Below are 25,714 nucleotides of genomic sequence, written 5' to 3'. Positions count from 1 at the left end.
TAACCTAGACATGCTATTATTATTAAGCATGTAAAAATCACGTTATCTTGCTTGTTATCAACTTTAAATCGTGTACGGTACGAGAACTATTAAGCGGTATTCCAGTTTATTTATATTAGTATTTTTTGCAAATATGTTATCTACTTTATAAGGTTAATTTCTTTAAAGAGGCGTAGGTACGCCTAGTCCTAAAAACGATTTATTAACTTTATTGTCTGAAGCTTTGACTGATTCTTTTATTTTTATCTCTAGTATTAAATTGATGTAAGTTAACAATAAGAGACGTAACAGGCCTTGCTTGGTCTTTACGAGCTGTTATTTACTTTAGTCCTAGCCATAAATGTTTTAAATATATATTAATATTTATTTTGTTTATATTTCGGAATTTAATTTATTTTAACAACATCAATGTTAATACAAGCGAAAGTTAACATTAATTGTAATTCTTTATTCTATAAAAAAATAAATATATTAAATAATGTTTTTTCAGCTATAGCATATACGGAAATAACATAGCAATTGATACAATAATACATTATAAGGCGTAATTATAAAACTAACACTTTGTTTATTCCATTTTAATGAAATAAACTTATGAAAAAGAAATTGTATTTCCCAATAAATAAGATTCTAATATCAAAAAAAGATTTTTTAATACATATTTAATCATTACAAGATTCAATTAGCACCATTGCACCAATTTATAATCGCTTACTATAAATATAGTTGTAAATTCTTAGTGACGATTTATTTCAATCCAACATTTTTGGTTTTTTAATTCCTATAATAGAATTTATTATAATATTAGTACACTACGTGTACTATGAAATGAGCCACGATTTGGCTCAAATTTAGTATTTAGATAAGCTTTTGCTTTTTAAGTTTGTATATAGTTTGCTTTCCTGTAAAAAAATGCAGTATTTCATAAAAAAATATAAGGTCTTCCAGACCGATTTCGGCCACGGCGGCCAATTTTAAGAGATATTCCATAGCTCTCATAATCCGATGGGACGGCAATCCGACATTACGTGCTTTCCGTGCTTTCCGATGCAGTGTACACACTTCCAACTTCCAGACTCCGGGCTGCTACTGAGAATTTTCTGACAAAAAACCCAATCACATATTATTGGGAATTGAACCCAGGACCTCCGGGTCTGCGGCCGTACATTAAGCCACTAGACCAACGAGGCAGTCATTTCACAAAAATATCATTATAACTAAGTATGCGAGCCGAGCGAAGCTCGTTCAGTCAGGTACTTTGAAATAAATGATGCTTATATGAATTAAACCGAGACGAGATAACCCAGTAGTAAGAACGCATGAATCTTAACCGATGATCGTGGGTTCAAACCCGGGCAAGCACTACTGAATTTTCATGTGCCTTAATTGTGATTATAATTCATCTCGTGCTATACGGTGAAGGAAAACATCGTGAGGAAACCTGCATGTGTCTAATTTCACTGAAATTCTGCCATATGTGTATTCCACCCGCATTGGAGCAGCGTAGTGGAATAAGCTCCATACCTTCTCCTCAAAAAGGGAGAGGAGGCCTTAACCCATCAGTGGGACATTCACAGGCAGTATATATGAATCAATATAAGTGTGTGCACTGTATATGAATCAATGTAATTTACATTCTTCGTTGAATCAGCATGTTTAAATAAGCTTCTATGAAAACATAATCAGTCTGACCATAACGTTTATAATATGCGTGTCGTAATAAAGCTATAGGTATAATAATATAACAAAGCGGATATGCGTTAGTGCATTCTTTTGCGTGCGAGGAATAGCCTCTCTTTTATTGAGATTCTTCGTAAGTCTCTACGAATAAACCAATTTATTAAATGTAAACATATATTTACTTACAATTTGTTATTATTTAGTTGTTATTTTTACTCATTTGTATATTAAACAGTTTAGACCGGCGATATCACCGTCATGCAATGCGAATAATTTGACAGAATTGTTCTAGTCACGTTATACACTTGTGATGGATGTGCACGCGATCAAGTTTACTTATTTTCTTGACGTCATCGTTCCGTGGACGAATATTTAACGCTGTGACATAAAAATCTTTTTTTTTTATATCTACTCGTGTAGTAAAACTCGTGTGTAAAAAATAAAACCAATACTAATACAAGACATATAAGAAATGTAATAAAAATGTTATTTATAATATTAATGTAAAACAAGAATAAACACAAAATCCTTCGAGATATTATTTATCTAACGATATATATATTATAATATGAATAACATATATATTACGGTTTTTACGCGTAACGTATATCTAAGCAATTGTATGAAAATATATTTTATCAATACCAACCATTACTCAATTATATTAGTACTACATGTGTTTTAATGGATTTTACATTGTCTTATCAGCGTTTAGAGTGGCAATCTACGGATGCTCATAGAGAACTATGCCAGTTGAAAGGCAAATCTGCAGATGACTGTCAGAATTACCTCCGTGTGGCGTCGAGGACACATGGTCGGCTAATGGTTTGCGGCACCAATGCATTCAAACCCATGTGCCGACGATATAACCGACATATGCCAAATCATCACCTCGAAGAATTTGATGGGACCGGCAGATGTCCATACAATCCACAACATAATTCCACGGCCATATTCACTGGTACGTATGTATATAGTTTATCTTATATACATTTTCATTATTTCATTTGCAACACATTTTTCCATCAAACTAAATCATTGTTTTTATAAATTCTACAATAAAATAGTCAAAAGGAATAACGTTACTAGGAAGGTACTGGTAAAAAAGTCTGACTCAAGTAAGTCAAATAAAAATTGTATTCGAGTTTTGTCTGTGTTTTTTGCTAAATACGTGATCAGAACATTATTTACCGTATCAATTTCAAGTTATAATGGTAAGTGACAAAATACGGAACAGAGCTCGCGCCTCGAACACGCTGAGGGGTTGTGCTGAACACGATGCACGAAGTCCGCGATATTAATCGATTTTATTACTATTACAGTTACCTCCAATATCTATTCAGCGTTAAGTTTAAATGTGCAGTTATTCTCCAATGACAGTTATACGAACTGTTTTTACTTTAATAAATTACGTATAAACTATGAACATAAAATTGTAGCTTTGAAATCTAATACTTAATAATTGTAGCTTTTTAGGGCTACTTTTACATTGCTAAACTATGATAAAATAAGGTTAAGTACCTCAAACGATATCGGAACCCAAACTCCGCAATTCCAATTAGTAACAATTTAGCTTGTTAAAATTCTGAAACGGTAAATTACCCAACAAATAATGTCCAAACTAATTATAATGTCATACCAAATATTCATAACAAGCTATAATAATATTTTATTTCTTTTATAGATGGTCATCTCTACACGGCAACGGCAGCTGACTTTTCTGGCTCAGAACCTTTAATATACAGAGAACCTGTTAGAACTGAACACTCTGATTTACGATTATTAAACGATCCTTCATTCGTCGGAGCAGTTGCGTCTACGAGTCATGTGTATTTTTTCTATCGTGAAACTGCTGTGGAGTATATGAATTGTGGAAAGGTACTTTGCTATTTCTAATAACTTTAATGGTAAATGTTGGGAATAGAAACGCTAAATCAGTAAAAAGTAGTAAATTATCTATGGTTCCATCTTTAGATATATGATATGACGACTACGCGTGACATAGATCATGTATATAGTGAATTGGTAGACAGACAAAACTAAAAACTTATTGTGATTATAATTACAGTAAATATAAACAAAAAGTGTCCTAATCTATTCTTATTTTATAGGCTGTATATTCAAGAGTTGCCAGAGTTTGTTTAAACGACAAAGGCGGTCCACACCCTTTTAACGATAGATGGACGTCATTCCTCAAAGCACGTTTAAACTGCTCAATACCTGGAGAATACCCATTTTATTTCGATGAAATTCGTAAGTTTTACAGTAGACTACATACGAAAATATTTCACGGCAAATTTTAAAACAATTCGTAATTATGTAAATTCCATTTTGCAGAGGCAACAACTGAAATAATAAACGGGGTTTACGGCAGTGGTAGTAGTCGAAATGATATAGTATATGCAGTTTTCACGACTCCACAAAATGCCATTGGTGGGTCGGCAGTGTGTGCTTTTGCTATGAGAGATATTTTAGATGCATTCGAGGGGCCATTTAAAGGGCAAAAAAATATGAACTCAAACTGGTTGGCGTTGCCTAAAGAAAAAGCTCCACAGCCACAACCAGGGTCATGCGTCGAAGACAGTCGGACACTTTCTGATTCTGCCATCAATTTCATTAAATCGCACCCACTTATGAATAAAGCTGTACCATCATTTTTGGCAAGACCCATCCTTCTTAGAGTAAGTTTACAGTACAGATTTTCAGCGATTGCCATCCACCCACAAGTGCAATCGATGAACGGCAACAAATACGATGTTATGTATGTTGGTACGGATGACGGGAGAGTCATCAAGGCTGTAAATGTAGCCTCTAATGAAGGCGTTTTCGACGCTAGTATGGATGAGTATAGCAAAAATCCTGTAAGAACAGCTATAATATCCGAAGTCCAAGTCCTTCCGCTGGGTGTGCCTGTAAAACAAATGCATGTCGCTCTCACTACCGAGAAATTAATCGTTGCATCCGGTGACATGATAAAAGCCGTTACATTATCTCATTGTTCCAACATCCAATCATGCAGGTATAATATTATTATGATATAAATTTGTTTTATTCTTCTAGTATACATTTAATAACTTCAATTAATGATTGTTATATTCCTCAGTAAATTTCAAATATTTAATTTGTTATCTTTTATAAGAGTATATACATATTAAGCTATAACGCTTTTATTTATTTGAAATTTCAGGGAATGCGTATCTCTACAGGATCCTCATTGCGCATGGGATTCTAAACAACAACAATGCTCTTGGGTTGGTAACAGACAATTTCCCAATCCCGAACGATTTTTACAAAATATAGAAAATGGAAAGACTGAAATATGCAACAAACTACCCGCCCTCTTGCCGGGTGATCGTCATACAAACAGAAACCCAGCTACGAAGAAACCATCTCAAACTGAGGCGAACAAACCGACAAATGATTTCCAAAATGAAATTTTAATAGAGGTCGTCGAAACGAATGTTTTAACTGAAGAAAAAACTTTGAGCAACAATAAGCACGAAACAGGTTGGTAAACTTGACTAACTAATAAAACCGTCTAAGGTTTTTGTTAAGTTAACTTAAATAGATATGTTTTTTTTAATACTGAATAAATAAATCTTATATCTCAAAGATAAATATCAGACGGATTCAAATATAAATAGTATAAAAAATCAAAGACGTTCGATCGCGTGTGTTTATGTATTCAAATGCGGTGCGACGTGGTATTTATTATCGTAGAAATAATTTCTTGAAGAATATTTAGTTATCTTAATTTATTATTGTATATTGAAACGTTTAGGAATAATTTCATTGTCAGATTTTGTAAGAAATTTATTACCTGATATTTCAGTTTCGTCTCCTTTTTGCAAAGTTCAAGTCATCTTCATTACGTAACTACAATAATCATTCATTAGTACTTAGTATATATTCACATGTTTTACTCTGTAAAATATTTTATTTAAAATGGGAAACTGATCTGGCTCAAGACTTTGCTATTTTAATCACATTCTACACGACTGTAAGCCGCCAAGTACTTATACACGAAAGATCGTTTACATGAGTACCTTTAAATTTTACCAGTACTTCGGAAGCCTGAGCAGCTTCCGTACTTCATCTACTAATAGTCATCAATGTATCTATAGCCTATTCCAAGAAAGAGTAAAAGAGATATCTATTTCCACAAGAAAAGTAAACCCAAATAAACAACTTTGACACCGATATCATTGGTCGAGATTTTGAATAATCTATGATATTTACTATCGATTCGCGAAAATATGTCATTTTCAATGTCCGCGAAGTTGTAATCGGAACTTCGAAAGTTAAATTAATGCGATTATAACTAGTTAAGTGGACTATATCCACTGGACATAATACACTATGAATTATAATGGATATAATACACTATGTATTATAAATAAAGGTAAATTAATGAAGAACTGTTTACAACATCTGGAAACAACTAAGATCAATTAGAAAATCACACGCAAATTGTATTGGAATAAGCTCCAAACCTCCTCAAAAGGGAGAGGAGGCCTTAGCCCAGCAGTGGGACATTAACAGGCTGTTACTGTACTGTACTGTACTGTACGCAAATTGTAAATCTACTACCAGTAGATGTCTACTGCTACTTCGATTGGAATAGGGTATACCGTCAAACACAATCATGTTTGATTCGTCTTAGGGAGTTAATGGGTCTGCGTACAAGAGACATAACACCATAATTCCAAGTTCGACGGCACCGTTCTGAATTAGGCAAAACTTCAATGTATAAAAAAATTACAAATTCGTTCTATTTCTTCAGATCACCTAACAGTGGAGGCAGCTGATGGCAATATTTACAGCGCACAAGCTTTACTGACAGCGGTGGTTGCTTCGTGTTTGATTACGCTCATGGTGGGCTTTGTTATTGGTTATTTATTTTCCCGGCGATTTCGACACCCTTTTTTCACGGATACTTCGCCGTTCAATGAACAACACAATCACTTAAACAGGTAATTACATTAAATATAATTCTAAAATCGTTTGTCTTAAATATATTAGAAACGTGATAGTTGGTCGACTTATGGTTTGTAAGTTGATGTATAAGATTCTAACTTCAAATCGAGACAAGTGCTATTGAATTTTGTTGTTACGTACGTTGTTTCCACTTATTTAATTGACATTCTAGACAGTGAATAATATTGTATCAATATTAGTTAAGATTTTTGTTAGAACGCTTGAATCTTAACCAACGATCGTGAGTTCAAACCTAGGCAAGCACCACTGTATTTTCATATGCTTAATTTGGTGTTTATAATTCATCTCGTGCTCGGCGGTGAAGGAAAACATTATGAAAATCTGCATATGTCAGATGGCACAGTTCAGTATGAAAGTTTTTAAAATAAAATGAGTTTAATATGTTTCTTTTGTTTCTTTTTATAGGCTCAGTCCTTTGGAGACGCCACTGAACGTTAACTCGGGGTACATGCCACCAAGGTCAAAAAACGTTAATATGGTAGCCAATGTATGTCCGCTGGCAAAACAAGATAACCTGCATTTGGAATTAGGCAAGGAACGTACACTTGACCTACGAAACTCCACTGAGTCTCTGGATAAGGACTTGAAATGTGGAACCTTACAGAAAGTGAAAAAGACTTATATTTGAAATCTAACTCAACAAACTGTATACGGTAGCATTACTAAGTGACATTGACAGTTGTGCGTCGCGAGTGCCAAGTCAACCGATTCAGTCGGCTAGGACAGTGTGTTCGGTATATTTGTGTGAGAACTTTTGATTTTTGTAAATATTGCGTTGCATCTGTGTACAGTTTACATTTATCAAACAAAAGACTTCTGATTTTTACCGCACATTGCATTTAAATGTTACGATACTAAAAAGTTTTTAACTTTTTTTCTATTATGACTTAAACATCGTTTGTAAATCCATACCATATGATGTAATATGTATTGTTGAAATAACCTGTAGTTTTATGTTATGGAGATTATCGTGACTAGCGACATGCTATTACATTTCAATAGAAATTGTTCAAAATATATACATAATATGTTAGTTAATTCATATGACTAAAAAACATTATTCGAAAATCGGATTTTGCTACAGCTGGTGACATACAACTACCATATGAAAAATAAAGTTATTTTTATTAAAGTAACTTTGGATAAATTCTATTGAAATGTTCTACATAGATTTAATACTAAAGACAATCGTCGCGGGTGATTATATACTTTTCGCTGTTGATTATAATGACCAAAGGAATCCTATAAGTATTGATTGTCAGTTCAGTATTAAATCTATAAGTAATACATTCCAGATTTTAGATGTTTAGTAATATTCGCGGAGCAGCTCTTTTTTGTAAATATAAATGTGTATATAAAGCTATTATAGCGATTGGGCTTAAGTACCTCGACATAGAGATCGCAAAAAAAAATATTGAAATGAAACAAATCTAGTTAATTACGTAGAAAAATTTGAACATTTAATCGATACAAATATTGTTGCGAGCAGTTTAAGAAACGGCCATTAACTGTTTTTGAATGTCATTAAAATGAATATATAAAATTTGTTAAGTAATATAAATTTATGACTATATAAAATTGCTGTGCTAACTGCATAGTGCCTTGTAGGTTGCCAATCTAGTGCCTAATGTAATCTAGGATTCATCAGGAAGAGAATATATAGTTACTTGTTCTACTGTTCTCCGTTTAAAGCTTATAAGCTTTGATAAAACCATATTTATTACATAACAAAATTAGTTTTAAAATAGTTTTATATGGCTTATTCTGCTGACCTTAGTAATATTTATTCATAAGCAACGGTCTAAGTTTTACACCATCCTATTCTATGCGTTTCTATGTCGGTTATTATTTTAACTAATTTTAATAACTAAACTTTTTGTCCTAAAATATGACTTTGAATGTTAGGCTGAAGAAACCACCAGAGATCTAAAAATTAACAAATATTCCCACCGTAAAACAATCAAAGTTGTTAGATAAGCGGAAACGATTTCAGCGTCTTCTTGCTATGTAAACTTTAGGAAGAGTTCTATATTATAGTTATAGATGAGGCAAAATAAAGTCTTTAAAATCATAGAAAATTTTTATTTTTAAAACTTTTATATTTTATAGATAAGTAATAAAACAGATAAAACATGTCAATACTAAACTTTTTGCAAGATATTGTTACTGAAACATGACCCACATTGTACATACATTCAGATTAAATTCATTGTACTGTATACAACGGAATATGTATTATTTATATTCTTTGTAATAAATAAATTTAAATATCATCTGATTTTATCAATTTTCCTTGGTATTTTTGTAGTCAAATATAAGTTTTATGAAAAATTAAAGACTTAATATGTAAAATATTTACATATTATAGACAATAAATTTGACTGAACATTATATTTGAAAGTATATTTAAAGTATTATCAAGAGAGCCCAACAATATACATTTTGAAAATATTGTTACAACATACTACATATTACTTCAGTCTGTATAAATTTAATGAGACATGGTAACACAACACCAACCACTTTGAAGCAGCACGTTGTAATAAGGTGCTGGGCTAGGCTGTGCTAACCTTTTGTTTTAACACAACAGTGGGGGGGTATGTGGAGCTCGCCGGTATCTAAAGCGCCGAGAGCATCCCGAACATCGGAATACCCACTAAAAAATAAGCGGTACCCTTTCCGTCTAACGAGGAGCGCCACGGGATCGCTTTCGCATGTTACCGTCAAAGGCTTGCTAACCTAGTGGGACACTTACTTGTTACTTCACTGTTTTATTTTATGGTAACGCTGACAGGTAGATGTTCTCCGACCGGCAACTAACTTTTGTGGCTTCTTTGTCTTTCTATTCTGTCTGCCCGTCTTCCTTAGCGTCACAGGTAAGTGGATATTGGTATTGTAAGAAGTATAAGAAATCGATGAGTTACACGGTCAATGCGCCCCAACCATTACCAATAACCATTAAATTTACGTGCATGTTATTGGATCACTTCCAAACTGGAACACAGCAACACAAAGTATTGATTGATGAAATACAATTTGTATGGCAATACGGCTATTTTACTGTGTTCGGCTCGAGCGAACGTACCGCCTGGGCATTCTAACACCGAATATTTGGTTCTTTACAGTATGGGTATAAATTTTATAAAATTTTATTTATAGAGGAATGCTCGAAACGTTTAAGGAAAACAGCACCCATCGTCGTGATTTCGATGCATCCTTCATTAAGTCATTATCACGACTAATTAAAGGATAAAACTATTTTAATTTTTATAAAATATATCGACTATAACTCAATTTGTCTCAATATTAATATTATTTATCCTATTCATTTTGAGTGTTTAGTTTTACTAACATTTTTCGTTTATAGTTAGCAAATCAGTAATTATTATCATAATAATCTTAACTATTACTTTAAATTCGAGAGTTTGTTTATTTGTTAGTTTGTAAAAAAATTTAGGGTGTACAATTAGGATTAGTACAGTACCAGCAGATAGAAAACTTACTTATCAATTATATATACTGTACAATAATAATTGAACTTATACCTAGCACCTAGTCCCAGTATTTTTCTCTCAAATATAGTTTTTTATAAATAAAACAATCTAATATCATAAAATACAATTTATTTAAAAGTTAATTTTGTGAATTTTGAATATAATTTATGTAATTACACAAAAATTGTCTCTTTTCAAGTGCTGTCGTTACAACATTAGTATCAATTGTTATCCCTTCATCATTCAATACAGCTTCTTCTTTTATAGGGCTACCTTCATGAAGAAGAATGAAATTGTGTAAGACACAAGCTGCATATATTAAAGTATTAATAGCTTCTGGTTTGCTTATATCTATATGATTTAACTTCTTAAATTTACCCCTTAAAATTTCAAAAGCTTTATTGATATATGAGTGAGCTTTCCAGTGTATTTCATTAAACTTAATTTCTTCATTTGTTAAGAGTTCATCACTTGTAAATGGTGTTAATAAATTTCTTCTTAATTTATATTCTGAATCACCAAGAATATGATTATCCAAATCTAAGAAGTTCTTAAGCTCATGTGCCAATTGACTTTCTTTGAACACTTTACCTTTTCTTATATTACCAATTTCTCCTATGTGAATATCAGTAAACATAAGTGTTTCGTCACAAACACCTTGAAGAAGAATAAATTCTGGTTTATCTTTCATTTTTCTTTTGGAACCAACTTTAAGTCTACATGCATCAATAAAACCCACACAGTTCGGAAAACCAAATTGGCTATTAACTTTTACCCTAGTTACATGCTGTTCCTCTAATGATGGCCAATTGATGAATTGATATCTTTGTTCTGATAATAAGTTTGCAATTTCATGGAAAATATAACTGATCGAAGATTTATGCAGACCAAACTTTTCACCAGCATCTTTAAATGAGTAGTTACTTGCTAAAAGCCATAGAAATACATGAACCTTTTTATCAAATGGAACAATTGAACTACTGGGCTTTACATATTCTTTCAAAAAGGTAATTAGAGCCTGAAAAGAAATACAATAAAGAAATCATTCAATTCACTGAGTAGTACTTGAAAGTTATACAACAACAAAAACAACAGTACAATAACAGCAGAGAAAAAAAAAATTTTGTTGAATCAACTTACCTGTACGGTAGCTTTATTCATTTGAAACTTTTTAATATATTCATCATCTGTAAAGTTTTTTACAATTTTCTCATAAAAATGTCTACTTTCGCGCAAATTTTTGGCGAATCCTCCCGTTGCTAAAGGTGAAATTTGATTATGTTCTTTAAGAAACACGTCATTAATACAAGATACATTTTCAAAATTTTCATTAACAACATTAGCAGTGGCAACTATAAGTCTGTTCATTGTTGAAACATTATCATCTAAAAATAATTCAGTCACAAATTCGGTAGCGAAATTATTCCACATATTTCTTTATATTCAATGAAATGCTTTATAAATTATTTCAATTCAATTCTAACTGGTATAAATTAAGAGAAAAACCAAATAACTTGTTTTTATTGACACATAAAAGTCTGACTTTGACATTTGACAAATTGAAAAAATATGACATTTAACAATGATTTTTTTTTTCCTTGTGCAAAGGTTTTGCACTCAATTGATCACATATTTTTTATTTTCTCTAAGATCCAAGATTATCTATTTGAATATCTTTCCTCTGGCATCCAACGTCCTGTAAACATGAAATTTATTTTGACATTAGTTTACACACCATTTATTAAATATCTAATTAAATTTATTGTAAGAAATAAATAATTATTATTATTATATTATTTATATGTTGTGTTCAAATAATTATTTTATTTATTTATAACATTGTTCTAGATATCTACTGTAGAATAACATAGACCTCATTTGTCAAGTGTAAGCCAAGAAGCGCCAATTTTAAATGCAAGAATATTAAAAAAAGCTTTTAGCTTAAGAGATAGATATATATCGCCTTGCTTGATTGGGCTTTATCAATTAATAACCGCTCAGATCCTGTGTTTACGGAGAAAAGTTGCGAAGGTCTGGAACTGGACAACGTCTCGTCCCGCACTAATTTATTAGGCAACCCACATAGGTTTAATATCACAAGAACGTCACGATAACATGCGCAAGCGATCCCGTGGTGTTCCTCGTTAAGACAGAAAGGGTACTGCTGGTTTTTTAGTGGGTATTCCGATGTTCGGGGCGTACACGGCGCCTTGGACATCTGCGAGCGCCAAATGCCCACCCACTATTCCCATGGGGGAAACGCGTAATGCGTTTTTCCAGCGTTAAAAAAAAGATTTAATGTCACTAGACACGTATTGATTACATAAAAAATCGGTAAAAATATTAATCTTTAAAAGAATATATTCTGTACAAATAAGCAGAAGATTCGCTTAGAATTGTGTTGCTTAATATTCCGATGTAAATAAAAAATCTTGTGATGGATAGCTTAAGAAAAAAAAAGTTGAATTTAAATTCAGACTGCATATTTATTTGTATTACTTTAATTAACTAACTTCAATTAATAATTTACTTTAATTAATACTAATTTATTTTTCAAACGAAGAGGCTATGCTTTATATATTGTCAGTTAACATATATATTTATAAAGTTTTTACAGTAATTATTACGCAGAAAAAGTAATTCAAAATAAAATCAATTCAAGTATAATAAATTCAAGTATATTCATGTCTTAAAATGTGTAAAACTGATACTGCTTTGAACAGAATAGAGGTTGTTACTTGCAAGTCAATGGTAAGGAAGTGTTTCAAGTAGCAGTGATCTTATTAGCAAAGGTTATGAAATGTAGAGGTAAGGGGTAAGTATAACAAGTGTCCCTCAAAATGTATGAATTCCAGAAAGGCAATTTATGGAACCATAATTTCATATGTTTTGTTAGACAATAGACACATACTGGAAGACCTATTTGAGGTCTTTCCAGTACTACTACGTTACTACTCTTTCTAGTAGAAGTATAAAAGATAACACTTTCTGATAGAGCTTTTCCTACTAAGTTTTTGTGTAAACTCCAGTTTGCTTGACAAACCTCCCATTCCATTTTTATCTCAGGCTATGTTTACAATAAATTATAATAGAATAAAGTAAATTATTTTAAGCAATAAACAACATATTATTTAGCCTCTATCTGTTTTGTAACAATTACTTGCAAGTACAATTTATTTTATTTTGCCTTGGTAATTTGTTTGGGTATTGAATCAGCAGTAGTTCAATTGATTTATCATAAGCAGAATGTTATAAATATGCAATAAAACTAGATTTATTAGTTTGTTTAATAAATTTCATTTTGAATTCCATTACCAATTTCATTTTTCTATATTATAAAAAAAATAAGGAATAAACTTTTAAAGTTTAAGATTCGTAATTTACTTATTTATACCCTTTACAAGATAGCTTGATCTTTTTGACAGACGGGCTAGTGATGAGAAACAAAAAATATCTATAAATAGTAGTCCAAAAAATAACGTTTCAAAATACTTGTAACTGTGACGAGATGATGTGGGTTTATTATGTGAAATTCTTTATTGCACTAGACATTGGGAAAACATTGGGTAGATAAGCGACGGTGGGTCAATATTCATAATAATTACCTATTTAATATTACAGGGTTATTTTTGGCCCTCCCGCTTATTTAAATAGGTGGTTCAGACCATGAAAGTAAACAACTTTCCCAAAGAAACACGGGTCGAATTTTTTTTCACTTTTCGTAATTCATATTGGAATTCAATTTTTGTTTACCTAATTTTTCTAAAAAGAGTTATACCAGCTAAAGAGACCCCAACCAAAAGGGCCCCTGTTCGTGACAATAACTTAACAATGATCTTTAATAATGATTTTTTGTAATCAATATTTGTAACAGTTACTGCCTGTTATACAATTACAACTGTGCCTGCTGTACATACAACTGTGCCTGCTGTACAAAACACAGGTACGGTCTTGCGTGGAATATTGCTCGCACCTTTGGGATGGCTCCGCTAAGTACCTACTTGAGGCCTTGGACCGGTTGCAGCGACGTGCCGTACGCATTATTGGCGACGTAAAGGTCACAAACACCCTTGAACCTTTACAATTGCGTCGTGAGATAGCAGCACTGAGCGCTTTCTATCGACTGTATCACGGCGAGTGCTCTGAGGAATTATTCTCTCTAATTCCTGCTTCCCCCTTCCTTCTTAAGTCCACGCGAGCTAGTTCTCGATGTCACCGCCTAACTGTGACATCAATTCCATCGCGAACAAAGAAATTTGGCAACTCCTTTCTTTGTCGCACTTCCAAAAAATGGAATTCCTTACCAGCTCACGTATTTCCCTCCTCTTACAACCCGGGTTCCTTCAAACGAGGCGTGAAGAGGCATCTTGCGGGCCGGCAAGGCGAAGGCGGCTAGTGCAGAACGTTTTTCCCGTCTGTACTGGCCGTCGTCGCGTTTGGACTCTACTACCACTTACCATCAGGTGGAGTAGAGTCATTTGCCCTCCCGGCGATATAAAAAAAAAAAAAAAAATACGTGTCCCATCCGTCCGACCGATGTAACATATGTACAAGCGTCTATTATTTTCAGTGTTCCTATTTAAATTTTACTTTGAAGCAATAAAAAGTCTTAAAATTTTCGGATAACGCTGAATCCTTAGGGACTTTTGTGTTATATATATATTTTTAATATTTTTACAATTTTTAATATTTTTACAATTTTTAATATTTTTACAATTTTTAATATCATTAAATTAAGAAAATAATATGTTGCATTGACGGCAAAGTTATGTCGATCAGAAGAATTTACATCTGTCAAAAAGATCAAGCTAACTTGTACAGGGTATAACCACATTTACTATTAATAGATCTAACAATTGTAACTAATGTTTAATTGTACGAAGCGGATTACAACATATCCTCAGCATTATTTTATTCCAGTCAACATGTTTCAAAATTGTAAAGAACACAATATATTGTGGTGGTTGTAAGTAAAAAAGTATACTAAATTAGTTTTTAATAATATTGCTTAGTCTTTCTTCCATATTAAAGTCATGTTGTTTGCAGGCATTTCTACAGTATCTATTAAAGATAAGTTATTTTCATCGCCTAATTTAATTAAATCATTTATGTCTCTTATACCCCATAAAGGATTTCTTTCTCGTAGAGATGCATCAAAAGAAACATTACTTTGAGGTGTTATAATACCATCCTTGCTGTAAGGTCCATAAGTGATCATTAGAGCTTCTGGCTTTAAGTAATGCCCAGCATTTTCAAATAACCCAATAGTACATTCATAGGAACTGATATGAATCATATTAGCATTATACATGTAATCAATTGAGTTTTCTTCAAAGCCATAATGTGATAATTTGTTTTGAATATCAATCAATATTGGTTGAAGAATATTTTTCGTGGGGCAGTTTGTAGCATAGAATGATAAACTTCCAAAAACATTCTTATCTACATCTGATGGTTGAAACTTTACCCCTGGAAAATGAGGTGCAAAATGTGCAACATGCTGACCAGTTCCTGAAGCTATCTCCACAAACAAAGGGCTTTCATCTTCGATTTGATCTATGTCACATATAATAAATCTTTTTAAAACTTGAAGTATAGGATCTTTATTCCTTGAAGCAGCAGGACTAATTAGCTTTTCTCCGTTGTATCTGTACAAATAAAAATATTAATAGGTTTAGATAGATATCGGAAACAAGTAATATTATTTACAGTGCAATAAACTCACCCTCCACTTCCATTATTAACGTTGACGTTACAGGCGATATCATTAGTTTTCGACATAGGTCTCTTGATTATATTTTGTATTTTTATGAACAATTTTATTTTAAAGCTTTTCTTAAGCATATATAAAAGCGTATCCTTGTAAAATGCAAATGATAGTTTAGCACCAGTAGAGCAGATTACTAAATATATCCTTGATTTATTTCATGGTAATTTTTCCACTTAAGGCAAGTTATCTTTACTATTATATATAGTGTGGTTATATCACTCAGTCAAGTCAAAAATACTTTAAAATTGATGTAGGAATACAGGGTAAAATTATTCAATTTTAATAGTCTAGTGACACTTCCGTCAATGTCAAATGTGCCGGCCGCCGGGTTTTCTGGGTACTTATATAATATTGTATATAATAATTAATTGCACGAATAATACAACAAAATATTCCGTAAAAACATGGCAACGTTTTATAATCTGAGTACCAAGTTATATTTATTGAAAGATGTTTTTATTTTATTTTTCCATAATCTAGAGACAGCACTGGAAAAAATTGGTCTATTTATTCAATTACACAGAAATTCATAATTGTTTTTAATAGATCCTAATACCGGACTATTTCGTGCGACAGAGATAACGCACTACGACGCCAAAGAAGTCGATTGTCTCTTTTCAATATCTGTACTATATTTTATTCTGCCGCCAAATAGTAATATCAAGTATTTTTATGTTCCGGTTTGAAAAGTGAGTGAGCCAGTGTAACTACAAGCACAAGGGATATAAGATCTTAGTTCTCAAAGTTGGTGGCGCATTGGCTATGTTCTTAATAGTTCTTTATCTCGAGGCTGTGGTGACCGCCCATAGACATTGGCGTTGATTGAAATATAATGTACTTAATAGTTTATATTTCAATCAACGCCCATGTCTATGGGCGGTCACCACAGCCTTGAGATAAAGATAATAAACTAAAACCTCATTCAATGGATATGCAGATCCTGAAATTGTACAAATAAATAGTTAAATTTTGAAATAGAAATATATTATAATATACGAATATAATGCTTCTTCACAGACGATGAAAGTACTTTATCGGGGCGACGTAAATAATAACTCCAATCAAGAAGCATCTAGCAACCTTCTAAAAAGTGGCTGTACCTATTGGCTCAATACTACTATTATATATATAGCTCAGAGACTTTCCTCCATCTTACTCTGGTTTGTTCTTTGGAAGGCATTAAGTTAGAATTTTAATAGTGCAGGCCACTTATCATTTAACAAGGAGCGCCATATCCGGGCTAAATGACTGCAGAACTTACCAACTAAAGTAGAAAAAAACAATATCGATATCTCATATTTATTTAATTTAATTTAAAATGAAGTACTTAAATATAAAATTGTATTACACAATCTTCTTTCTTGTTTTAAAAACTTTCTTTATTAAATTAAATACTTCTGTTTCGGTCAATACTTTTGCAATTTGATTTATCAAAACAATAAATAAGGTTATAACTTGTACTATGACAAACTGAGATATAGATGTGCCTATCTCAAGCCAACTTCCAGTGTTTTTAACATGAAAGAGCATGTACAGTCCCATTATGTTTGAAAATATTAGGACAATCATATTTAAATAACCAACTGGAGCCTGAAATAAAAATAAACATTTTAATATATATATTTTTTTATAATTATTGCCCAATAACCAATCAGTTATAAGGAAAAAAAACATAAGAGTCAATAAATCTACACTAAAAATATACCTTTGTTAGATGTTGAATTGCTCTAAAAGTGCAGGCTACACATAAGAATGGAGATAAGGTCTTTAGTAAAATTAATGTTGTAATCACAAAAGGCTGAAATGAAGTGGTAAAGCACAGAACCCATCTCACTTCGAATGAATTGAGCGACGCTATATTTCCAGTGCCAAAATACGCTAAAATAATATAAAGGGTCTGTATATACACATGTAAGGAAGATTTCGAAGTTAGCAATAACGTATAAATAAGTGTATTTTCTGCTTTACATGATTGTTATTTGCATGTTTTTAATTAAAATATATTTAAAAAATGTCTAACAAAGGATACAAAAAAGAAAGCTCTTCTGAAGTCATGACTATTTATACTTCTTCCAATAGGAGCTAAACCTTTTTCGCTACCTGTAATACGATCAACTTCAAAGTCACAATCAACAATCTGGAAAATTAAATAATTGTATTTTTATAACAATAAATTATATACTTATTATTAATTAAATTAACCCTGATTGATATATATACTATTAAGAAAAGTGAAAATCTCATGTAGGGAGCCATTTTATTTTTTTATAAAGTTGATACTTACGTACCTTAATTTTTCGTTCATTAAGTAGTTCATATTCGATAAACATCCAACAATTCACGTTTATTATTAATGTTACCATAAACAAACCTTCATGAGCTACTGATAATAGCAGATAAAAATTAAGTATAGAAGCATTGATTCCCATGAGTCTATTCATAATTTTTTTGGAATAAAACATTGGTACTGTGGGTAATATCACTGAAACGAAAAGTATTAAGATAAAAAATATATAAATATTACTTACATGTGCATTATAAAATAATTTTTAAACTTATTTACTCACTTTTAGTTTAAAGGTTTCAAATACAAAATTAAAATTGAAGATACATAATATATATACCTGCTATAAACCAGCATGTCAAATGAAGGCTCTGAGACAGTGGCACATGTCTTTCAAACTTTTTTGATTGTAAATAGATAACTAGCAGAGATATTAAGAGAAGGATCTGTTGTACAATAGTTATGATAATCTCTCTCCTAAGCAATTCACTTTCAAAAGGAACACTGAATAAATAATTCCTAATATATAAAATATGTAACACTAACCAAATTAGTGCAGCTAGTATACTGAAATATAAAACAAACACTGTTTTAATTATATTTAAGTTCTTTAAGGTGCATTTATATATATATATATATCTATTTTCCCATTTTTTGTAGTTTTAGAAGCGTTTCGAGCTTACCCATAATATAATGAAGGGCGGCATTATTATAGAAATTCAAATTAACTTAACATTTAAGTTTATTTTATGTGCAAGTATAATCTTCTTTTATTAGAGATAACACAACACAAGTTGTAATTTAGAACCAAATATATTCATTAGAAAACAAATACAACTAGATCCAGCTGTAGGAACATGCATGAATCGTATACATATTTTTTTATGAATTACATTTCGCTCGTCGTGCTTTATCTACAATATTTGATAGCATGAAAGTAAAATTGAGCATATGAAAATTGTGGTATTATATATAAAAATCGGTATTTGCCCGATTTAACCCTCTTATTTCATTTAAGATTTATTTGTCCTTTTCAAGGGCCATTTTCTTCAAAATTATGCTTCGATGTTATAAAATGTTATGCAGTTTTTATTTCAATTAAAACTACAATATTTGAGATTAGTTATTTGATAACAGTTGCTCATTACAAAAAGTATGTAAGTGCACATGTAATACTAGTCAACTGATAAAATATATCATTTTGATGTTAAACGTAAAATACTTACACTAACTCAATCCAAACATCTTTGCCCACTACTGGCATGAATGAAAAAATACTGAGTAGCATACATCCAATTGTCCATGCTGTACTTAATAAATTGTTCAAATGTACTGATGATGAAAAGAATGGCCATAAGCCCATGCCCAAGAGTGGAATGCTTAATGCCCATCTATGAGTCAATGCTAGCCCCTTAAAAGATACATATTATTGAAATAAAAATCATACATATAAATAATACTAACAAAATATTTTAAAAACCTTACCAACAATAGTGATCCAAAAACGTAGCACAATACTTCAACACCCAACATATACAGCTTTTTATTATTTTCTAATATACTTAAAGTTTCCAGCCATAAACTAAATGGTGTAAGGGCCAATTTCCAAAGAAAAATTGGCAGTAAGAAATAAATATAATACTGAATTGGCAAACTTTGTACTAAAAAAAATATATATACAACTCTTTTTAAATAAGACTGAGATTGTGCTTTTCATATATATTAAACTACAAAGATTGTAGTAGCTATTAAAGTAACAATTACTAATTAAAATAAACATTAGAAATTCCATCAAGTTTTAATATTTAAATAATAATGAAAAATTAATAAAGTTACAACAGTAATATTTTAGTACTTTAACATTGTACATGTTAAAGTACTACAATATTATATTTTCCATTTTTTTTATACTAAGACAGTAGCAACACAAAAATATCTTATAGCTGGTCAGGGTGAATAATTATTTTCTTAATTAACTTAAGAAAATAATTATTCCACCTTAGTTAATATATATAAAATACAAATTGGCAGAATTTCATGTGACAAGTATATTTTCATCACAAAGTTTTCCGTCATCATAGCATGAGATGAATAATAAACACTAATTGTCATAAAACTTTCGAGGATATCCAGACTACCCAAAGAATACCCAGTCTTCATTAGAAATCCACTTAAACTATTCGGTGGGAGATCTGTATTTTTACTCCTTTTTTTTGGTTAAATAATAACGGCATATGAGCTAAAGGAACATCTACATATTCACATTGCCCAGATACCAGCAAATCTGAAGGGTGGATGTTACCAAGGAGGGCCTGCTCAAAGCCCTACCACCCGTTGATTGAGTTGTAATACCAGATACAGTCTAAATATTAAAAACTTCATATAATAAGTTATGATAATGTAAAAGAAACTTACCATATACTATTAAAAATAGCACCACAAACATAACAGTAGAAAAATATGTTATCATAGTATCCATTAATTTACTGATCCTTAATCTGTATAAATTGTTATAGTTAGAAAAGTCTGCTTGTATAAGCATTTTTTGCTTTATTATTACTCTTAGCAAAAACAGTATCCAGCCCATAAATGAAAGAGTCACTGTGATCAGCAGCGGACCTTGATAATAATTATGATAGTAATTTAGACCATTTAAACTCAGTTGCATAATTTCTTCACTTAGTCCTATAACTTTTTCGTATTGTCTATCGTTTAACAGTTTTTCCATAAGATCTATAACTTCTTTAACTTTGTTGCCATCAAATAATTTAAATGGCTTATATAATAGCTTAATTGCATTAGCTTCAACATCTAATCTCTTTTTATCATATTGAGAGATCATTTGCCTGCAGTTGCTGTAAATGGCTTTGGCTTTATTTAGCAAAGTCATATTAAGGAGTTTAATAGGTAAATGACCCTGCAATTTGGAATTTATTAGTGAAATGACAAATACTTAAAAATACAATGCAATAACAGTACATATTTCTTATTAGAGCATATACACTTCAGGAATCTCTTTAACCGATCATAAAAATAACAAGATACATTCCAACTCCTTGTCTTTTTTAATAATTTTTTCAACAAATATCAATGAAGTAAATTTATTTATTGTTTTTTTATAAATAAATTTCATTAAATTAGTGAAAACTCTGTTGATGTATGCTAAATTTGTTATGTTTATTTACAATTATAACTAATACATTGGAAATAGTACTTGAATATTAATCTGTTTTCCAAAATTAAATACAAGAAAAAAATATTAAGTACACAGGAAGAAGGACAATAACATATATTTTTATGAATACATCATCAATTTTTATTCTGCATGGTACTATACTTACAATAGAATTAGCTGGTACAGGAATAGAAAGTATAGTAGACATCAATGGTGTTAAATCGGCTTGATTTATGTCAAATCTATGTCCAAATGACATTGAATTAGTCTCCAGGTCTAATTTAATATCTTTGCCTATAGTTTGTTCCACGCCAGATCCCCATAAAACATAAGGAGTTTGAGTTTCATGTTCATCACCAGTGCCGTGAGAACCTGAAAAGATGTAAAGTAAACCTTGTTACTAAAATATGTTAACATATGTAATTTTACTAATATAGTAATACAGAGTTTGAAATTATAATGATAAAATGATTTATATATATATTTAAAAATGCTAAAGGTTTGTTCACTATATTTTCGTAAAAATATAAATCAAATAATCATACCTCCACATGGTATACACCATGTGATTACTTTTCAATTATTTAAATTATTTAAGATATTTTCGATAAGCTTGCATATTTCTATTTCCAGCCAGCATAAAAAAAATTATTGATAACTAGGCATATTTTAATTGGACTCAATGATGACAACTTGAAAGGGTTTAATTAGTCCTTAAACTATATTAAGAATAAGAAGTATTCATCTTCTGACATAGAATTTAATATTGCATACCCCAATCAGTCATGCCATGATCCGATGTCATCAAAAATGTTGTTCTGCCGTCATTGTTGTAGAAGTCTTTAATTATTTTTTCCACTTCCTTAATATGCTCATCTACAAACTTTATAGTTGTCAGAAAGTTTCTGTGAAAGACTTTATGCTATCTTTACAACATTCAAGATTATGCTTTTAGTTTTTAATTTCAAATTTAATTGTTCACTTACTGTGTTTTTGGTTTGTGTGTATGTCCAGCTGTATCAGTACCTAATAAGTGCAGGAAAAACACAATTTTCTTACTTCTCAGTTTTTCATTAAGAATATTATCATATTTTGCTTTGTCAAAAAATAGTTTTACTTTTGTGAAAACTAAATCATCTAGAAGAGTGGTATTTTTATTAGAACTAAAAGACTGGTCATAGGGATCAAATTTATCTATGATAATGTGATTTGTGGACCCTTTTGTGAATATTTCTAATATGTCATATGTTCCCCATGCCCAAGTAAATGATGTTTGGTTGAAAACAGAATCAAAATCAACAGGATTTTCTTTCCAACCCTTGGCTATTGCAGAGGGATCTTCATAGAATCCAGCAATTATTGCCACATGACCAGGACGAGATTCTGTAGGAACACGTGTGCTTGATATTCCCCACCTTCCATGTGTATTTGCTACTTCTCTGTGAATTATTATAAAAATATATTATTGTTAAAAAAAACCAAACATAAAAAAATAAATTTTTGTCAACTTCTGGGGTGTACCTAAGATATGGCATAGTTGTGTAATTGACAAATGATTCAGCTCTTAGTCCATCCACGACAAACAGAACTAGACGATCAGCTGGAGCTACATGAGTCGGTTCGTATACGACTACATTTTTGACTATCGGCGATTTAAAATATATGTCAAAAATAGAAAACAAGAAGACTAAATGAATAAAAATTGCTGTTATAAACATAGCTTCATCGAAAAAATTATAAAAAAAAACTATAATGCTATTTATCACTTTTATTATATTATTTTGTATGGTTTTTGTTTTAAAGATTTAATTAATTACATTCAATTATGTTTTAAAATTACTTATAAAGTGGTAGTGATTTTATATTTTTTGATTAAAATAACTGTACATGTACTACTGATAACAATATAATAAATATTGTTGATGTAAAACATTGACAATTGACATATTCTGTTTTTTTTTTTAAAGTTGCCAATCAACTTCACAGTACGATTAAAAAAGTGAACGATTACAATAAACATACAAATTAACTAAAAGTAAGTACTTAATTAATGGCTTATAAAATAATACTCATAAAACTAAAAATTAAAATACAATTTTATTTAACTTCTAATTTTCTGAAGTTATTAATGGATAATTTATAAAATAAACACCATAAACGGATATATCAATTACCAAATAAAACAAAAACGTTAATAAATACTAATAAAATACTATGAAGAACAGAACAATATTTATAGTTGCTTTTGATTTTATATAAGGGAATCAGCATCAGATATACGATTTATAATGCTAAGTATTTTACATTAACAATCCACTGAAAAATTACCGATAACAAATAGAGATCATTGCATAAAATTACATGCATAGTTATGATTATACAAATGTAGTGAACATTTTGATACATATAAAAAAGTGTCGGCAAGATGGACCAATGAATCGAACAGGTGGATCCGCATGTAGCAGATTAAAGCGAATAAACACCATTGTCATTTTTTCTCTTTAGAGGGCGTAGCCATGATTTTTTTTTTAATTAGAGGCATAAATGAAAATTGATACATAAAAATCAGAAATAAACGAATCAAAATTTGGCTTACTAACTAGTAAAAGCTTAATATCGTCGAAAAGAACAGAGTCAACTAATTTTAGACTGTATATCTATAATTTAGATAGGTACTAATCCAGAGGTCTTTTTATGTGTAAAAATAAAAGCCGTCAGACAGGTGAGAGAACGTGTAAAGCCAACTCTAAAACGATTATAACCAGGTTATTATAATTTAAAACATTTTTATTACATTATGTTTGAAATTCAAAAAAATATTCTATTCATTTATTACTCCAGCTCCTAGTAATTGCGCTAGTTCTATCTCTTGAGCCTCTTTCAATTTTTTCAAAACTTCGTCACATGGTACCCTCTCATCGGGAATTTCTGAATAACTTAACCCAAGTGTAGTGTAAAGTCGTCGAACTTGTCCAGTACTAAGCGAACCTCGTAAAGCAGGATCGAAACTTTTGATTATAGCTTCCAAATGTCTAGAAAAGAATATTAGTTGGGTGACAAAATCGTATAATTGTTAAATATTAAAATATTATTAATCACATTTTCTTACGACATTATAATAGTAAATAAGTTATATATTTATTTATTGTCTGAAAAAATTACTTTCCATTTTATAATTAAGTTATGTGTAATTATATTATTACGCTACGGCCATAATATTGAGATTCAAGATTGATTTGTACGCAAATATTACTCGTTATTAATTTTTCCGGTTAAAGTGGACGAGTTAAAAAAAAAGAATGGCATAACAAAGAGCGTATTGTTTCCTTTAATAATCTGTTTTCCACACACACACACACACAAAGATAAGGTATTTTAATAAAAATAAAACAGCAGGTGCTGTTTCCTTATATTTGTTGTGGGAGAATACTCTTTCGAACCCAATTGAATTTTGATAAACTATATGTGTTCAAAAAAAAAAAGCCGAGATGGCCCTGTGGTAAGAACGCGTGAATCTTAACCGATGATAGTGGGTTCAAACCCGGGCAAGCACCACTGAATTTTCATGTGCTTAATTTGTGATTATAATTCATCTCGTGCTTTACGGTGAAGGAAAAACATCGTGAGGAAACCTGCATGTGTCTAATTTCACTGAAATTCTGCCACATGTGAATTCTACCAACCCGCATTGGAGCAGCGTGGTGGAATAAGCTCCAAAACCTTCTCCTCAAAAAGAGGAGAGGAGGCCTTTAGCCCAGCAGTGGGACATTCACAGGCTGTTACGGTATATGTGTTCAAGATTCAAGGCAAAAGGAATGTTCATTCGATACTGTGGCCATGTTATAGCATCATAATTAATTGTAAACAATAACGTTTAATATGCATTACCTATTTTCGTATAAAACAGGTGGTACACCATGCCCCGCGCGAAAAAGCATACAATCATCCAATAATTGTTCAAGAAAAGCCACAGGTTGATCTGGTGAATGAGCAATAACCTTTGTGAATAAGAATCGAATTAATTCAGGAATACGTCTTTCTCGTAGATAATTTTCAGTTCTTGTAACAATTGAGAAAATAAACTCCTTGCGGCCTGTTAATTCTACATGCTCGCTTATTGGTTCTGATATTGTATCGCCGCAAACACATTTGCAATCGCAATATTTATCATGAAAATAAGAATTAGCTTCTTCCTCCATTTCGAAAAAATTTCTTAAGCAATAATTCACAATTAATGTACCTTTCACATGTCATATATTTTTTTCTTTTTCTGTCGAATATCTACGCTATTTGAGCGCAAAATATATATAATT

General features: G+C 31.1%; 5 protein-coding genes across 6 annotated transcripts in view; 1 reads left to right on the top strand and 4 right to left on the bottom strand.

Moving 5' to 3' along the window:
- Positions 1–8,951, top strand: part of LOC126770051 (semaphorin-1A) — a 45,151-nt gene extending 36,200 nt beyond the window's left edge. For both annotated transcript variants that reach the window (XM_050489312.1, XM_050489233.1), the window contains exons 5-11: positions 2,389–2,641; positions 3,365–3,558; positions 3,792–3,933; positions 4,018–4,699; positions 4,868–5,187; positions 6,464–6,653; positions 7,084–8,951. In XM_050489312.1, the coding sequence (XP_050345269.1) occupies positions 2,389–2,641; positions 3,365–3,558; positions 3,792–3,933; positions 4,018–4,699; positions 4,868–5,187; positions 6,464–6,653; positions 7,084–7,306 (2,004 nt within the window). In that variant the 3' untranslated portion in view covers positions 7,307–8,951. The remainder of the gene's footprint in view (positions 1–2,388; positions 2,642–3,364; positions 3,559–3,791; positions 3,934–4,017; positions 4,700–4,867; positions 5,188–6,463; positions 6,654–7,083) is intronic.
- Positions 8,952–10,284: 1,333 nt separating this feature from the next.
- On the bottom strand, positions 10,285–11,670 carry LOC126772046 (uncharacterized). Its single transcript, XM_050492247.1, has 2 exons — positions 11,313–11,670; positions 10,285–11,190 (listed from the first exon to the last, which is right to left on the bottom strand). The coding sequence occupies exons 1-2, from the start codon at positions 11,601–11,603 to the stop codon at positions 10,312–10,314; spliced, it is 1,170 nt and encodes a 389-aa protein (XP_050348204.1). The 5' UTR covers positions 11,604–11,670; the 3' UTR covers positions 10,285–10,311.
- A 3,357-nt stretch (positions 11,671–15,027) lies between these two features.
- Positions 15,028–16,247, bottom strand: LOC126772441 (methyltransferase-like 26). The gene is made up of 2 exons (XM_050492847.1): positions 15,898–16,247; positions 15,028–15,820 (listed from the first exon to the last, which is right to left on the bottom strand). Exons 1-2 carry the CDS (start codon positions 16,014–16,016, stop codon positions 15,181–15,183), a joined length of 759 nt encoding a protein of 252 aa, XP_050348804.1. The 5' UTR covers positions 16,017–16,247; the 3' UTR covers positions 15,028–15,180.
- Positions 16,248–17,227: 980 nt separating this feature from the next.
- On the bottom strand, positions 17,228–23,284 carry LOC126769512 (GPI ethanolamine phosphate transferase 1). The gene is made up of 12 exons (XM_050488405.1): positions 22,923–23,284; positions 22,388–22,840; positions 22,176–22,306; positions 21,568–21,773; positions 20,642–21,143; positions 19,712–19,887; positions 19,453–19,637; positions 18,567–18,793; positions 18,231–18,424; positions 17,972–18,079; positions 17,648–17,839; positions 17,228–17,532 (listed from the first exon to the last, which is right to left on the bottom strand). The coding sequence occupies exons 1-12, from the start codon at positions 23,117–23,119 to the stop codon at positions 17,287–17,289; spliced, it is 2,817 nt and encodes a 938-aa protein (XP_050344362.1). The 5' UTR covers positions 23,120–23,284; the 3' UTR covers positions 17,228–17,286.
- A 938-nt stretch (positions 23,285–24,222) lies between these two features.
- Positions 24,223–25,600, bottom strand: LOC126781633 (uncharacterized). The gene is made up of 2 exons (XM_050506570.1): positions 25,290–25,600; positions 24,223–24,433 (listed from the first exon to the last, which is right to left on the bottom strand). The coding sequence occupies exons 1-2, from the start codon at positions 25,598–25,600 to the stop codon at positions 24,223–24,225; spliced, it is 522 nt and encodes a 173-aa protein (XP_050362527.1).
- Between the last annotated feature and the right edge of the window lie 114 nt (positions 25,601–25,714).

This window comes from Nymphalis io, chromosome 1 (assembly GCF_905147045.1).
Source record: "Nymphalis io chromosome 1, ilAglIoxx1.1, whole genome shotgun sequence".
NCBI classification, from domain to species: Eukaryota; Metazoa; Arthropoda; class Insecta; order Lepidoptera; family Nymphalidae; genus Nymphalis; species Nymphalis io.
This window is presented reverse-complemented; position numbering and strand designations above follow the sequence as displayed.

Coding starts and splice junctions, on each gene's coding strand:
- LOC126772046 (XM_050492247.1), bottom strand. CDS start 11,603: ATGTGGAATAATTTCGCTACCGAATTTGTGACTGAATTATTTTTAGAT. Junction 11,191..11,312: donor TGAATAAAGCTACCGTACAG/GTAAGTTGATTC, acceptor ATTTCTTTTCAG/GCTCTAATTACCTTTTTGAA.
- LOC126781633 (XM_050506570.1), bottom strand. CDS start 25,600: ATGGAGGAAGAAGCTAATTCTTATTTTCATGATAAATATTGCGATTGC. Junction 24,434..25,289: donor CCTGTTTTATACGAAAATAG/GTAATGCATATT, acceptor ATTCTTTTCTAG/ACATTTGGAAGCTATAATCA.
- LOC126769512 (XM_050488405.1), bottom strand. CDS start 23,119: ATGTTTATAACAGCAATTTTTATTCATTTAGTCTTCTTGTTTTCTATT. Junction 22,307..22,387: donor ACACACAAACCAAAAACACA/GTAAGTGAACAA, acceptor AGTCTTTCACAG/AAACTTTCTGACAACTATAA. Junction 18,080..18,230: donor TTAATGAACGAAAAATTAAG/GTACGTAAGTAT, acceptor TTAATTTTCCAG/ATTGTTGATTGTGACTTTGA.
- LOC126772441 (XM_050492847.1), bottom strand. CDS start 16,016: ATGCTTAAGAAAAGCTTTAAAATAAAATTGTTCATAAAAATACAAAAT. Junction 15,821..15,897: donor GTTAATAATGGAAGTGGAGG/GTGAGTTTATTG, acceptor TTATTTGTACAG/ATACAACGGAGAAAAGCTAA.